We start from the raw sequence: 14,025 nt of genomic DNA on the forward strand, positions 1-14,025 counted from the left end.
GTGAGCTGTTTCAGACTCAAGCTTCCTGCAGTCAGGAGTCAACACAGTACCACCAGTCACTGGGGGCAGATGTGTATAAATAAATACACATCTGCCTAGTTTTACATTCAAGCCAGCTGGCAACGCAGTGCCTTTAAAATAGGACCCTCCATCAAAGCAGCTCATGCGACACAATCATTAGAAAGGCAACTTCAAGACGAGTCACAGTGTAATTCATATTCGGCAACAAATCAGGCTTTTTCAAAAAGGTAAGCGCTTCGAAACAACTCCGAAAATGTAGTGCTTAGGTCACATACGGACATTTTACAAATAAAGTAGGAAAACGGTGGCATTTGGCTCTCTATCAGCAATGTGCGCTGCATCTGGAGATGTTGGCTGGTTTTCAGTAAAACACAAATCACAGGGACAACACCTCTATGTCAAGCATGGCACCAGTGTACAGAGGAGAGGTTTTGGCAAGCAGATTTACACCATGCACAGTACCGTTGTATACACACACCCGTACACAGACATCAAATCAACAAGTGGCGTGTGACGAAACGCATTTGGAAGCGAAGGTCTAAACAGCAGTACCTTGAAGTGTGGATTGAGGATGCATGTTGGTGGTTGGGGCACTACAGTAATTACACTTTTTACTCTAATTGTAAAGCATCAATAGAATCTACGTTTCTGTTAAAACATCCCTTTTCTTCTACAGACCTATTGTGGTACGATTAAATTTTGAATTTAAAAATTGCAAATGAATTTCTGTGGCATATTCGACCACCTAGGAGGAAGGAAGGTGACTGATGCTATGACAGCCACCGACAACGGCATCACAGAAGTACCCTCCATCAAAAACATGACAGATTTACCAAAGCTGTCGTAAAACACGACAAATATCCACTGCAGAATACTCAGAAGAAGAACAGATCATCAATAAAACACAAAACGTGGCCCGACAGACAGCCACACACACACACACCTGGTACATCAAAGTTGAACCCATGTACAATATCACAGTGGGATGTGAGGTTGACATTTAAAAAAATGTAGTTCTCTCTAGTGCAACTCTTCTCTTGACAGACTGATTTACAAGCTAAACAAACAGCGGCTGTTTGATCGGTCTTGACTTTTGTCACCGCACAGATTGAATCCCCTGATCTTTCACAGAGGACACACGACATTTGAGTGTTTACAGGATTCAGAGCTTACTGGCCTGAAGAATGAGCAGGTAGTCGGACTTATTCTGCTAAGCCGGCCGATGGACGAGTCAGTAGTGGTGCTGCATGGGTGCGGAGGTCTCTTTTCCTTTGCCTAGAGCATTCAAGGAGGGTTCCGTGTGAAGCTGGAATGAGGGCAATAGGTAGATACATGTCCATGGAGCTGGGTGTCTGTCATGACAGGCAGCAGGTCCATGCCAAATATTCAAAGGGAGATCTGTGAGCCAGATCAAGAATCTGGCTTCTAACTCTGCTCCTCTTCTGCGTCAGTGGTGGAGTTCACATGGCCTTGGCTCGTTTTTGGCAAGAGATGCCTCTTATGGGAATGCTGAGACAAAGAAGGAGAAGTGAGACCAGAGAGAGTCAGGTGAATGAGGGGTTAAAATGTGAGAAAAGAAGTACGAGAAAAAAATCTTTGTAGTCACACAGTCATTAAGTAGCCCCAAGGTTATGTCAATATAATGTCTGACCTGAAGATGGGCATCGATGTAGTGAGCAGGAGTGTGGCTAACAGTTCTGTGTACAGAGATGGAGAGAAGATGGCACAGTTAATATCGACAAATACAATAACAGGAGACCGGCAACAACACAAAACACCAAAGTAGTGCCGCAACTAATGATCAAGAGCTCTACCACTGCAGATGCCAAGTTGACAACTGCCTCGAAGAAAAGAAAAACACCACCTCTCTTTTAACTTTGACCATAATGCATTGATGATGAAGCAAAACCCAGAACAAAAGGCAACTTCCAGCAACAATCTCGCTGTAGTTGTAGTTAGCTAGCTAATGTTAGTGGTGCATTTTTCAAATGTAAGGATTTTAAGAGTTAATGACGAAAGAGAAGGTTAGGTGAGGAAGAGAGGGGTAGAAGGGAAGAGACGTAGAGAGAGTTGTTTATATCACATTGTATAAGCCCTGGGTCTTCAGTGGGGGGAGAGTTACTGTAGGGGTTCCCCCAAATAATTGTTTGGTAAGTTCCAATGTAAGTTTTTAAAAAAATTCTTTCTCTTAAAAAAAAAGAGGTTGGGCACTACTCGGAAACAACGCTGTTCCGCCATGGGGGGTCAGGACGATGGTATTATTGGTAACCGCCTTATGAGCTCAGTGCAGTGCAGTGCAGTGGCAGTAAGCTGGCCAGTGGGATATACACACAACAACTCACATACACTAGCATGCACGCATGGCTAGACCGGCTACCACAACACCACAAAAAGGAGAAGTTCGAATTTCAACACACACAGAGGCAGCGTAACTTCATCCTCTGTTCGGGATGCCATTACTCCATTATGTATTTGCATAGCAAACAATTGTTTGCTGCTGTATTGATGCTCTGAATGTCAACACAGCTTCTTTAACCCAAACCATAATCTTTTATCAAAATCTAACCACATTGTTTTGGCGCTAAACAAAAGTGAAGTAGGTATAGCAGGCACCTTCTCACCCATATCCATGAGGCTGATAACCACTGATGACGCCCATTCATTAGAGTGATAATGTTCCTAAGGGGTGCCATCTTACTATATCTTACTATATAATGACGAAAACTCTGTCTGTGGGTGTGGTCAGTCCATGTGAAATTTGGCACAGTGGTAGAGGGTCATGGGAGGATGCGAATGAAGCATTATTACATCAATTGGCCAAAGGGGGGGCGCTATAGCAATCGTTTGAAATTGCAAACTTTGAATGGGCATATCTCACGCCCCGTATGTCGAAGAGACATGAAACTCTGCACAGAGATGCCTCTCCTCATGAGGAACAAATTTGCCTCAAGAACCCATAACTTCCGGTTAAATAGATTTTCCGCCATTTTGAATTTTTTGAAAAACACTTAAAATCGATCTCTTCCTAGGAAGTTTGACCGATCTGCATGAAACTCAGTGAACATAATCTAGGGATCGATATCTAAAGCTCCCTCTTGGCAAGTTGGAAAACTTACTAAAACTGAGCTTCTATAAGGCAATGAATATTGCGGAGGGCGTGGCTCATCACATAAAGGTGTATAACATCTCAAGGGTTTCACCGATCACCACGCAACTTTGTAGGCATATGACCACACATAATCTGAGGGGACCCCTCCATTATTGACCCCATCAAACAAAATGGGGGCGCTAGAGAGCTAATTTCTTATCTAGGCCTAACCGCCATTTCGATTTTTACTAAACTTGGTAGATATGTAGTACAGGACGCCTCAAGGTGACTGGAGAAATTTAACTCTAATTGGCAACTGGGTGGCGCTATAACAACAGAAAAATGCTTAAAAATGGCTAAAATGCGACCGATCGCTGTGGCTCCCCCTGTGGCCCAATGTTTGGGTTTTTTTTCTAATTTTTAGTATGACTAAGTCATGGTATGGTATGCTGTACATAATCACGGAAACTGTCAGTGTGTCATTCTGTCAGTCAGTCATTCTGTCTGTCCCACATTTTTCAAAAACTCTGTCTGAATACATTGCTCTTCTTAATGGGTTCAGTTGACTATTTAATCTGCAATTTCCTATGACCTGTATCCCAAACACACACCATGTGAAACTGTACGTGGGCAACTGTGCACTCAATGGGTATGGACTAGTTTTTGTTATTGATCAGTCTATTCTGTTTTTAGACACACTAGTGGTGTAGCTTTATGAATGGTAACGTCAGTCTCTCTGTCAGTCCATCAATTTGGTGCAGACTGAAATATCCCAACTATTGAATGGATTGCCAGGGAATATTTTACAGACATTTGTGTCCCCTCAGGATAGATTGTAATAACTTGCCTTAACTTTTTTTTTTTTTTTTTAAAGATATTTTTGGGGGCTTTTTAGCCTTTAATGGATAGGACAGACAAGTGTGAAGGGGGGAGAGAGAGAGGGAGAGACATGCAGCAAAGGGCCACAGGCTTGAGTTGAACCAGGGCGGCTGCAGCAACAGCCTTGTACATGGGGCGCCTGCTCTACCACTAAGCCACCAGCGCCCCTTGCCTTAACTTTTTATCTAGCAACATCATCAGGTAAAAATCTCAATTCGTCCAATTTACTGATCTATGGCCAAATTCGAGAAAAACAAATGACATTCCATCAGCCTCAGCTGTACTTTGTGTTTAGTGCTAATTACCAAATATCAGCATGATAACCCACTAAAGTACGATGGTGATCATGGTAAATATTATACATGCTAAACATCAGCACGTGAGCACTGTCATTTTGAGGATGCTAGCATTCAGCTCAGAGCACGCCTGTGCCTGTCAACAGCCTTGCAGAGCCGCTAGCATGGCTGTAGCCTGTCGTGTTGTGGGCGTACTGTTTAGTCTACAAAATGTCAGGAAACAGAAAAAACAAAGGACCCATCAAAAGTTCCCAGAACTCAAGGGGACATCTACAAAAGCCAAAGCAAATGTTCACATGTGAGCTAGAGGTGGTGAATATTTAGTCTTCCTACTCAATAAACGACCTAAACAATTAACCAGAGGGAACATCTTTCCCCAGTGACTTTGTAAAACATGGAGGAGAACCATCTGAGTGTCGCCTAATGACTGATGACAAGCAGTTTGTCTCACCGATGAGAACTTGTGCTCCTGCGAGGGGCGCTCTGTCTTGGGCCGGCTGTCTGTCCCTTTTGGCTCTGATGTCTTCACTCCGTCCGCCTGCTGCTGAAGACGAGAAGCTGCTGGGAGGGAGGCGACAGATGCGTGGTTGTCATGGTTAATAAACTCAAGCACATAATGCTGCCAGCTGTTCTGGCCTAAAAAGGATATCCCAGCATGCATAAGATTAATGGTTCAGAGTGAATCATCAGTGGTAGGAAAAAAAACAGAATTTAGAGCATAACAGAAGTAGAGTGGGAATCACAGATAAGATTGTAATGCTGCACTCTTCAGGCATAGTAAACTTCATTTCAGAGAAGTTGGCTAAGTTAGCAGTTTGTTGGCAGCGAGATCCTCTGGTGCAGCTGAGGTGCAAGTTCATCACTCAAGGGTGCTCTGATATTAATTGCTCAGGAAGCAGGGAGTGTTATTCTTACATCTGCCCCATCTAGATTTTCCCTCTCTGGACATGTGAAACACTCGACCTTTGGTAACTTGCGTGTTTCTCACACCTCCAGGCTATTACTGACCGAGTAATATGAGCCCCTCTCTCCGAAACTCACCTGGAAAACTTCCCTGGCTGGCACTGCATGCACTGTCCTCCGCCGCAGAGCTGTACACGAATGATTCTCCCTTGAGTGGTGTAACACAAGACACACTTTCCTGCGGAAGGGATAAAGGAAGTTAGAAATATTTCCCTTTTTGTTATTACTGACATTGTATCAAAAGGACAAGCAGACAGCATAATCATAACCTTAGCTCTGCTCCGTGACTGCATTTGCATTTCTCTTTTTTAAATGCAAAATGGTTCAAGTGGAAGAAGAAAGCATTAATATGTATTACTTTGCAATGCATTTTGACATGTGTCATTACTGGGATGGAGGGAAATCCATCAAACCTTCTTTCAAATGTTCTAAAGGACAAGCAGATTGCTTTCCCCTCACACTTAAAGTGAGACAAATATTAAATATGTCATCAGCTGTGAGGAGCCGCCTGCTGTTATGAATTTGGGGAAGTGGCATGCATGTATGCACTTTCATTATGTGTTATATCTCTGCCCGTCTCCACCCACCAGTCCAGTTTCGTACTCCTCCTCTGCCTCGTGCTCGTTCTCGTGCTCCTCCACTACACTGGCGAAGCTGCTGGCGTTGGAGGAGGAGCGGGAAAGGTCCTGAGCCTCGGGGATGGACGGCGCCCTGCAACACATCGCCAAACTACACACCTAGGTCACTCTGACCGCACAAACACCTGTGCTCCTGTGCTTCAACACACTGAATTTATGTTTTCTCTGGTTTTGAATGTGGCACTTCCAAGCAAAGTGGCAGCAGTGGGTTCGTGTAGATGTGCCAGGTAATCTTTTAAGCTCATGCAGATCTTTAAATTAGCTCTAGGGTTTGGTGATACTTACCAAAACTTAAAGTATGTCACAATATTTTTCAACATACCCACATTGAACAAATAACTCCAAGTGCAGACTTTAAGACCCAGTTGAATACTTTTCAAGCTCATGCCAATACCATAAACAATTTCAGAAGGTATCCTGTCTCATATTAGCTTTAATCTGTGCATGTATGTAATTTTATCTGTTTCCTGTCTCATCTAAACCAGACCACTCCATAATTCTGGCATGCAGGTGCCTCCTGCAGAGTGAGAGGAGAGTGTGGACACTGTCAGATTAGATGAATTTGGTGTCTTGTTTCTTGAGAACAACAAGAGAAGCTTACGAGACTATGAGGGTTATCGTCCGTGCAGTGCTGCTGTTCCAATTCTTACAAATCTACTCTTTATCAGCTGTGACTAATGGGCTCAATACAGATGGTGCTGACTGCAGATACAATGTGTTCTTCACACAGATACCTTTAGTTACTCATTTGCTTGCTTCTTCCGTCTTGCTGTGGTTTTAGATTGCAGACAGTAGTTTCCGTAGTGGGTTTAGTTCTTGTGCAATATTCAGAATCTTACTCTTTCGTTTAGAGTATTATAGCATTTTACAATGAAATCATTACACCTCCTGCAGTCCAAACACATAAGGGTACACAACGGAGTCTATTTATTACTCGATTGGGTGACGTGACACATTGCTAGCGTGTCACCTGCACCCCTGTAGTGTGGCATACTAATACCCATCCCTCCATTGTCAACAGCTTATCCGAAGCTGGGTCACGCGGGGCAGTAGACTGAGCAAAGTATTCCAGACGTCCCTCTCCCCAGCAACGCTTTCCAGCTCCTCCTGGGGGACCCCAAGGTGTTCCCAGGCCAGATGAGATATGTAATCCCTCCAGCGTCTTCTGGGTCTGCCCCGGGGCCTCCTACCCGTTGGACGTGCCCAAAACACCTCTAACAAGAAGTGCCCAGGAGGCATCTTGATCAGATGCTCGAACCACCTCAACTGACCCCTTTCAACGCGAAGGAGCAGCGGCTCTACTCCGAGCTCCCTCCGGATGTCTGAACTCCTCACCCTATCTCTAAGGCAGAGCCCAGACACCCCTCAGAGGAAACCCATTTCGGCCGCTTGTATTTGCGATCTCATTCTTTCGGTCTGTTGCTGGGTCCAACACTATCCACTCACTCAAAGGATCAATCACCACAAATAAATTTTCAATGTGTGCAAATATAGCATAGAAATTATTGTATTATATCATGAATCTAAATAATAGTCACCTGTTCTTAGTAGCAGGGAATTCCGGAGAGCTGTGACTGGAGGAGTTGTCCGATTTGTTCTCCTGCGAAAAGTGGCCACCCTCCAGTGTCCTCTGGGCGCTGGGTGACACCTCTCGGCTTTAGGACAAGGATAGAGATAGTTACATTAAAAAAGCTTATTTCATATGGTTAGACATTTAACTTATGATGAATATTCTAACACATTCATAGGCTATAATCTGGACATGTGCTGTAGATCTGAAGGAGGGGCCCTTTAACAGCCACGAACCACAAACTGCTGTTTAGCTATTGTCAACATTTTGTCATTATTGAAGTGACACACTGATTGAGTGCTGCATCACAAATATTACATGAAATGAAGGGCCTCATATTAATAATACCAAAATATGGATAGCACCACATGGATACTTGGAGCTGCATCTGAAAAGAAGGGAGGAGGGAAACGCGTCAGCACCCAGTCCTCTGACACAGAGACAGAGTTCACTGGTGGAGTCTTGTCAGAGGCTCGGGCAGCGAATATCCACTTATGCTGCAGTGAAATTAATATTTTAGTCGAATCAGATCTTCAGTTAATGTTACTGTACATGTTCAAACTGTAATCGGCCGTCTTTGCGGTTGCATTAGAAGACTGACCACTTCATAAATCATGACACACTACTTAAGCCTGCATGAAAGTGCATATGCTACTTTTAATAATGAAAAAATATTGGTATCAGTATCTGTTTTACTTGGTATCTATCAAAACCGCATTTTATGGTATTCCACACCCCTAACAACAACTGAGGGATGGCAGGTTTTATCCACACAGATTGTGTGGGTGTCTCAAAGCGCACCTGCTATTTCGTTTCATGTGCCTGTAGGTTTGATTTTTTTCATTTTGCTCTTTGACTCAGCAGCTGAGCTTGTTGCAGGTGTAAATGTTATTGCTCATATGAACAATATTGTTTATCCTGCTGTATTATTTCCACGCAAGTCTTAGATCTGCAGAAACTGTGCACATGGGCATTCCCACCTACTCAAACTACGCTCCTGTGCACATAGAGCACAACAAATTAAGCAAGGCATTAATATTCCTCCTCTCGAGCAAAACTGCTTTCCAACAAGAGCTCGTATCTTAACCAGTGTGTCTTCTAATGACTGATTTCCTCATTCTAATGTCCTTGCTTCCATCTGTTGTAACACTCTTCTCTCTTCACTTCCCACTCCCTGCTGATCAGCTCTGCTCTGTCCTCTCACCTCCTCTCTTGGACCTCCTGGATGTTCTCGATGCCAATGGCGCTGCTGCGGCGGGAGCTGAAGGGCCCCGACTTTTTCCTGGTCGGGCTTTTCCCAGGAATGATCAATGACTGACGGCGGGCAGGGAGAGGAAAGTCAGACACACACGGCGGAGATAGTGTAACCATTTCACAACCACAGCATTAATTATATATAGTACATGACAGTAGGTTACTGAAGTGAAAGCTGTTCACATGTAGAAATGTTGCAAAATAAATCATGAACTGATGGCTTGATAATCCTGTACTGACACATTTGGGAATATGTTTCACAAATCCATGATACTCTGGGTTTCTGGCAGGAACTGATTAATAGTCATTATTATTTTGACTCTTAACTCTGATGGAAAAAAGTCCTGAGAAGCATCATGTTTGGTTTTTTATTTGATTTTTATTTTAAGGAATCAGGTCAGACTGCGGAGTTTACTTGTTCAGATTTCAAGATGTCTGATACACACTTCTAATTTGAGATGCAGTATGATTCATCAATGAGTGACTGTGTATAAGAACATGAGTGGGAGTCTGTTTACAATTCTACTTTCTGAATTTCTTACTTTTCTCTTGCAGTGTTTATTTAAAAGTGAAATGAAGTGAAGGAATTCATGCATGAAGCCCTGAGATCTGCTGCAATGGAATGAATCGAGACAACGCATTAATGTGAAATGAAATCATCTACCTGAAAAAACTAGTTACATAGCAGGCGAGATTTATGAGATAAATGAGCTATAACATCCCTCAGTCCATGATGGATCATTCCCTTTTTAGCTATACTGTAATGCATGAAGGAGAGAGGGTTAAAGGGATAGTTTGGATTTTTGTTATTTTTTTAATAACCAATTTGATGTGAGAGGCAGCTAGCCTGGAGGTATTTTCATATGATATAATCTTGCCCCCATTCAAAAAAGTTTGGACACCCCTTAGGTAAAGGAATACTCTCAATACAGCATACATTTAAACTGATATTGACTATTTTAGGTGCGCTTTTTTAGGTTTTTGTGGTGGACCCCTCCACAGCAGTAGATCGCTTAGTTTCCATGTCAGACTTTTGCCTGTTTCTCCACACTGGGGGCCTCCTGACTGACATCTACTGTATGTAATATACTGTCTTTGTGCCACATACAACCCTACTTCAAAAAATCTGAACTATCCCTTTAAGTTACTGTTTAAATTAATGAAATTATAATTAAAACCATGACTAAACAAATGTCATTATAACTTATCATAATGAAAACCTCTCACAGCTATGGGAACTAAAACAGACACATTCTAAGCTGTAAACTACAAACTACACACTGACATCATGAGACATAATACGAGTAAAATCAAAATAAAGACCAGAGACAAAAATAGTAAACAAGAAGGGAGAAATATACATGAACCTCTTCTATTGTTCCTATCCCTATGGCACTGCCTCGGCGTCCATATTTACTGGGACTTTTCCCTGGAACAAGCAATGACTGAGCCACGCAAGACAGGGCAAAGGAAGCACAGAGAGAAGAGGAGATGACAGATTGAAAAAAGTAGGGGGGAAAAGAACACATCATAAGATCTCATGCGCATAGCACAAAGAATTTTAACAGCAAGGTGCAAAAAAGCTTGAAAAATAAGCTCGCAGCGTGAGTTAATAGAGAAGACATGATATTGAGGAAATAGTGAGAAGCTTTTTAGAGCAAAAGCAGGCCGGGGTCCAACACAGGAGGGCACAGTGGGAGATGGAGTGCCACCGAGGTAGCAGGCTTGTCGGCACATTCTGCCCTGAGGGTTACAGGTTTGTTTAGTGATGCATTCAGAAGGAGAGAAAGGGCAAAAGAGGGCTGACAAAACCCACAGGGGTTGCTTTTAGAAAAACTTAGTCCTTTCAGAAATGGGGTTAATTTTGTCCCAATGCAAAGTACCGTCAGCAACCAAATCCCAAACCACAATGGAAGTCAAAAGTGCTGAAACATAATTAACCCCATCTTTGAACGAGACAGAAACAGGACGGTGTGCTTCTTGCATTCATGGCTTGTGCCGTGCTGCAGCCACACATGCACATAAACAAGGCTGCGTAGAGAGGTCGTAACATTTACAGGAGGTAGACAGTCATGACAGAAGCGCAGTAAGGAGGGAGGGAGTCTGGGTAGTCATACAGCTGTTACACTGAGCTCACTTCAAGGGTCAGGATAGAGACCGGGGCTCACAAACTATCAGTCATCTGAGAAGGAGATCATCTGATTCATCCCACAGTGGATACTCTATTTCTGATATCATCCTAGATCTCTAACTGTCGCTCTACGTGGTGATGAAGATTCTCTCAACAGATGAGAATGAATGAAATGCTGAAAATGAATCGTGCTGTTAATTTCCCCAAACAAAAAAACAAAACAGTCATTAACAGAAACACTATGTAGCCGTAAATGGAAAAAAGGCAATTGATGAAAGGCGCTATAGTACAAAGCAAGAGTGAATTTAAAATGTCAGGAATGAAAGCGAGTGCTTCGATGAGAACATACTGATGAGGAGCAATTTGCTAAAGTGCTGCTTATAAGAAAGAATAGGGGTTAGAGCAAGTCTGTATTTATCCACCGTGCTGAGATATGGTGAAAATATACTGTATCCTGATTGTACGTGTTGGGTGGGCATCTTGTGAACCGAAATGGGCTACTTACAATCCCTGGGGTTTTGGGGCTCTCTGCGGGATTGTGGGTAAAGCTGCCACTGTGACTAGTGGAGACTGTGTGTGACTTCTTGTTACTGAGGCCCATGGCGTCCATAGACTGGCTTCTGCTGCGGATGACCCGCTACAGAGAGAAACGAGGAGATACCGTCAGTGGATCCACGTGAATATTATGTGGAAACGCAACACACTGACCGATCATCCAAAGCATTATATACCACATGTGTGACTCTGTATGCACACTAAATCCAGATTAAGTCAGTTTCAAAAGTTCACCAACATGTACATGTTAGTAAATACTTAGTGGTTGTGTGCACGAGAAACACAGAGTGTGTTTTATCCAGGGCTGCAACCAGCAGGTGTTTTCATTATTGGTAAATCTGCCCATTATTTCTCAATCAATTGATTGTCAATGCAATGTCAGAAAATAAAGAAACAGGCCCAAAGTGACATCTTTAAATGTCATGTTTCATCTGACCAAAAGTCCAAAGATCCAAAGATATTCAGTTTGTTATCATGTATGACAGAGAAAAGCATCAGATTCTCACATCTAAGAAGCATGAACCAGAAAATGTTTGGCTTTTTCTTGAAAAATGACTAAAACAATTATTATACCATAAGTTACCAATTCATTTTCTGTCAATCGACTAATCGTTGCAGCTCTAGTTTTATCTATATTTATAATATTCACAAAATTTGGTGGCAATGGGCCTTTTCTTCACAGAGGAGATTTTAAAATGCAAAGGTGTAGATAGTAATCAACAACTGCTGACTTCCATTTAGCTTCATCAGTTTTCAGGGTCCTGGTATTGTGCATGTTGGTCCACTGTCCCCGTAAATCATGACAGTGTCATGGTTTATGGGGACACCAATAGATCTGAGCCAGTGTTACTAGTATCACTTGTGCTTCTCCAGCCTGTTCTCATTCCCAGGTTGTCAACTACAGTTGCACTGTCACGCCCCTCGGTGTGTGATAGCAACGCTGAGGGCACCCTTTGGTGTCTTGATGCACCAGGCTTTCAACTAACTCCAATGTAAACTCATCCATGGCAATATTTGACACTCAAAGCAACTGACATAGTGTCAAGAGTGAGGGAGTCTGTGTAGGGGGTGGTTGGGGGTGGATGGGTCAAACAAACACAGACTTTCACCCAGGAGACTGCTGTTTCTGTCCCGTGTGAAACCAAAAGTCATGTAGCTTACATGCATCCGTCACTTATGTATTTTACAGCTGTGCCTCACATGTAGGCAGAGGTTAGCCTGAGTGTCAGACTGAAGCTCCCAGAACCTTCAGTCTGACATTGCCTCCATTGAAGGCGATTTACAAGGGGGAGGAAATTTGATTTTTCCCTTACCAATCAGTAGAGATCAACGACTAAGAATCTGACGTCATTAGTATCCATGCCTCGGGGGTGCCGAAAACAAGCGAGCATTGCCCGTTTAAAATGTCTCCGTCGTCGTGCACGCCCAGTTGCCGTTAAATCCAGTTTAGCTGCTTCCTTAATTTGGTCCTCCATTAACGCGAGTAGTGGCGAAATACCTGGATAGCATCGTTAATGTGGTCTGTAGGATCGGTAGCGGTCGCCATTGTTGCTATCCTCACCAGTTACCCACCGGCGCACAGCTTGACATCAGCGTGGCGCTGATTGGCTAATCGCTAGACCCGCCCCCACCCCCGGCGTTCATTGGTCCTTCCATCGTTTGGACGAGATAAATCGCAAATTCATTGCAATATGCCAGACCAGAGATGCAAGCCTACTCAGTTGATTGGGCGGGGTCTATGGTCTGGAACCAGGCTAGGCAGAGGTGGGACCAAGTCATTGTTTTGCAAGTCACAAATAAGGGCCTGTCCCATTTCTAACCCTTAAATCTTCCACTTGGTATTGAGTGCCCTCGTTTGCGAGATGACCCTTGATGAGGGAAGTGAGAAATATTAGGGTAGAGATCTTTCCCTAAGAAATGGGACACCACTTAACGCAAACTGGCGTTGCCGACGTGCAGGCCTATGTCACGCGTAGTAGCGATGCAATGAAAATGCCGGCTCCAGCTGCTATGTTTATTCTTCTCCGTCTGATGAATCAACGGAGAAGAAATGCTGAAAACAGGAGGCGCCNCACGCGTAGTAGCGATGCAATGAAAATGCTATGTTTATTCTTCTCCGTCTGATGAATCAACGGAGAAGAAATGCTGAAAACAGGTCTGATGAATCAACGGAGAAGAAATGCTGAAAACAGGAGGCGCCTATGACGTCTTCTAGTTCTGAACGATTTTGTTCGGGTAAGTCGATTTGTTTGTTGATGAGTATAGATTTTGTTCGGGTAAGTCGATTTGTTTGTTGATGAGTATATAGCCTACGTTCCGATCATACAGTAACAAATTGTTTTCCAAAACTTGCCGAAGTTGCTGACTTCGCAAGGTGTTCTGGGAAATTTCATCTTCCACTCCCTTGGAATCTAGGATGGGTTTTAAGTGTCGGAAACCACTTCCACTACCTCAGTTCTGTTTTGGGACACCACTAGCCTAAACATGAACGCGCACAACCAAGTGCAAGTGGGTATTTCTAGGGGGAGTGTGGGTATTGGGACAGGCCCTAAGTCTCAAGTCTTTGCACTAAACAAGTCCTCAGGCACTCTTCACCAAATGTAATGCCATTTTAACAACAAAGTAATGAA

The 14,025-nt window shown here is 43.3% G+C and overlaps 1 protein-coding gene across 3 annotated transcripts in view; it reads right to left on the reverse strand.

Moving 5' to 3' along the window:
* Positions 1-92: 92 nt before the first annotated feature.
* Positions 93-14,025, reverse strand: part of rap1gapb (RAP1 GTPase activating protein b) — a 112,921-nt gene continuing 98,988 nt past the window's right edge. Inside the window, exons 17-25 of one of the 3 annotated variants that reach the window (XM_050038652.1) lie at positions 11,346-11,477; positions 10,077-10,154; positions 8,660-8,769; positions 7,424-7,540; positions 5,835-5,976; positions 5,326-5,425; positions 4,736-4,845; positions 1,673-1,718; positions 93-1,530 (exon numbers count right to left, since the gene is read on the reverse strand). In XM_050038652.1, coding sequence (XP_049894609.1) covers positions 1,710-1,718; positions 4,736-4,845; positions 5,326-5,425; positions 5,835-5,976; positions 7,424-7,540; positions 8,660-8,769; positions 10,077-10,154; positions 11,346-11,477 — 798 coding nt within the window. In that variant the 3' untranslated portion in view covers positions 93-1,530; positions 1,673-1,709. The remainder of the gene's footprint in view (positions 1,531-1,672; positions 1,719-4,735; positions 4,846-5,325; positions 5,426-5,834; positions 5,977-7,423; positions 7,541-8,659; positions 8,770-10,076; positions 10,155-11,345; positions 11,478-14,025) is intronic. The other 2 variants (XM_050038653.1, XM_050038654.1) reach the window with 2 other exon arrangements.

Source organism: Epinephelus moara, chromosome 24 (genome assembly GCF_006386435.1).
Source record: "Epinephelus moara isolate mb chromosome 24, YSFRI_EMoa_1.0, whole genome shotgun sequence".
Lineage (NCBI taxonomy): Eukaryota > Metazoa > Chordata > Actinopteri > Perciformes > Serranidae > Epinephelus > Epinephelus moara.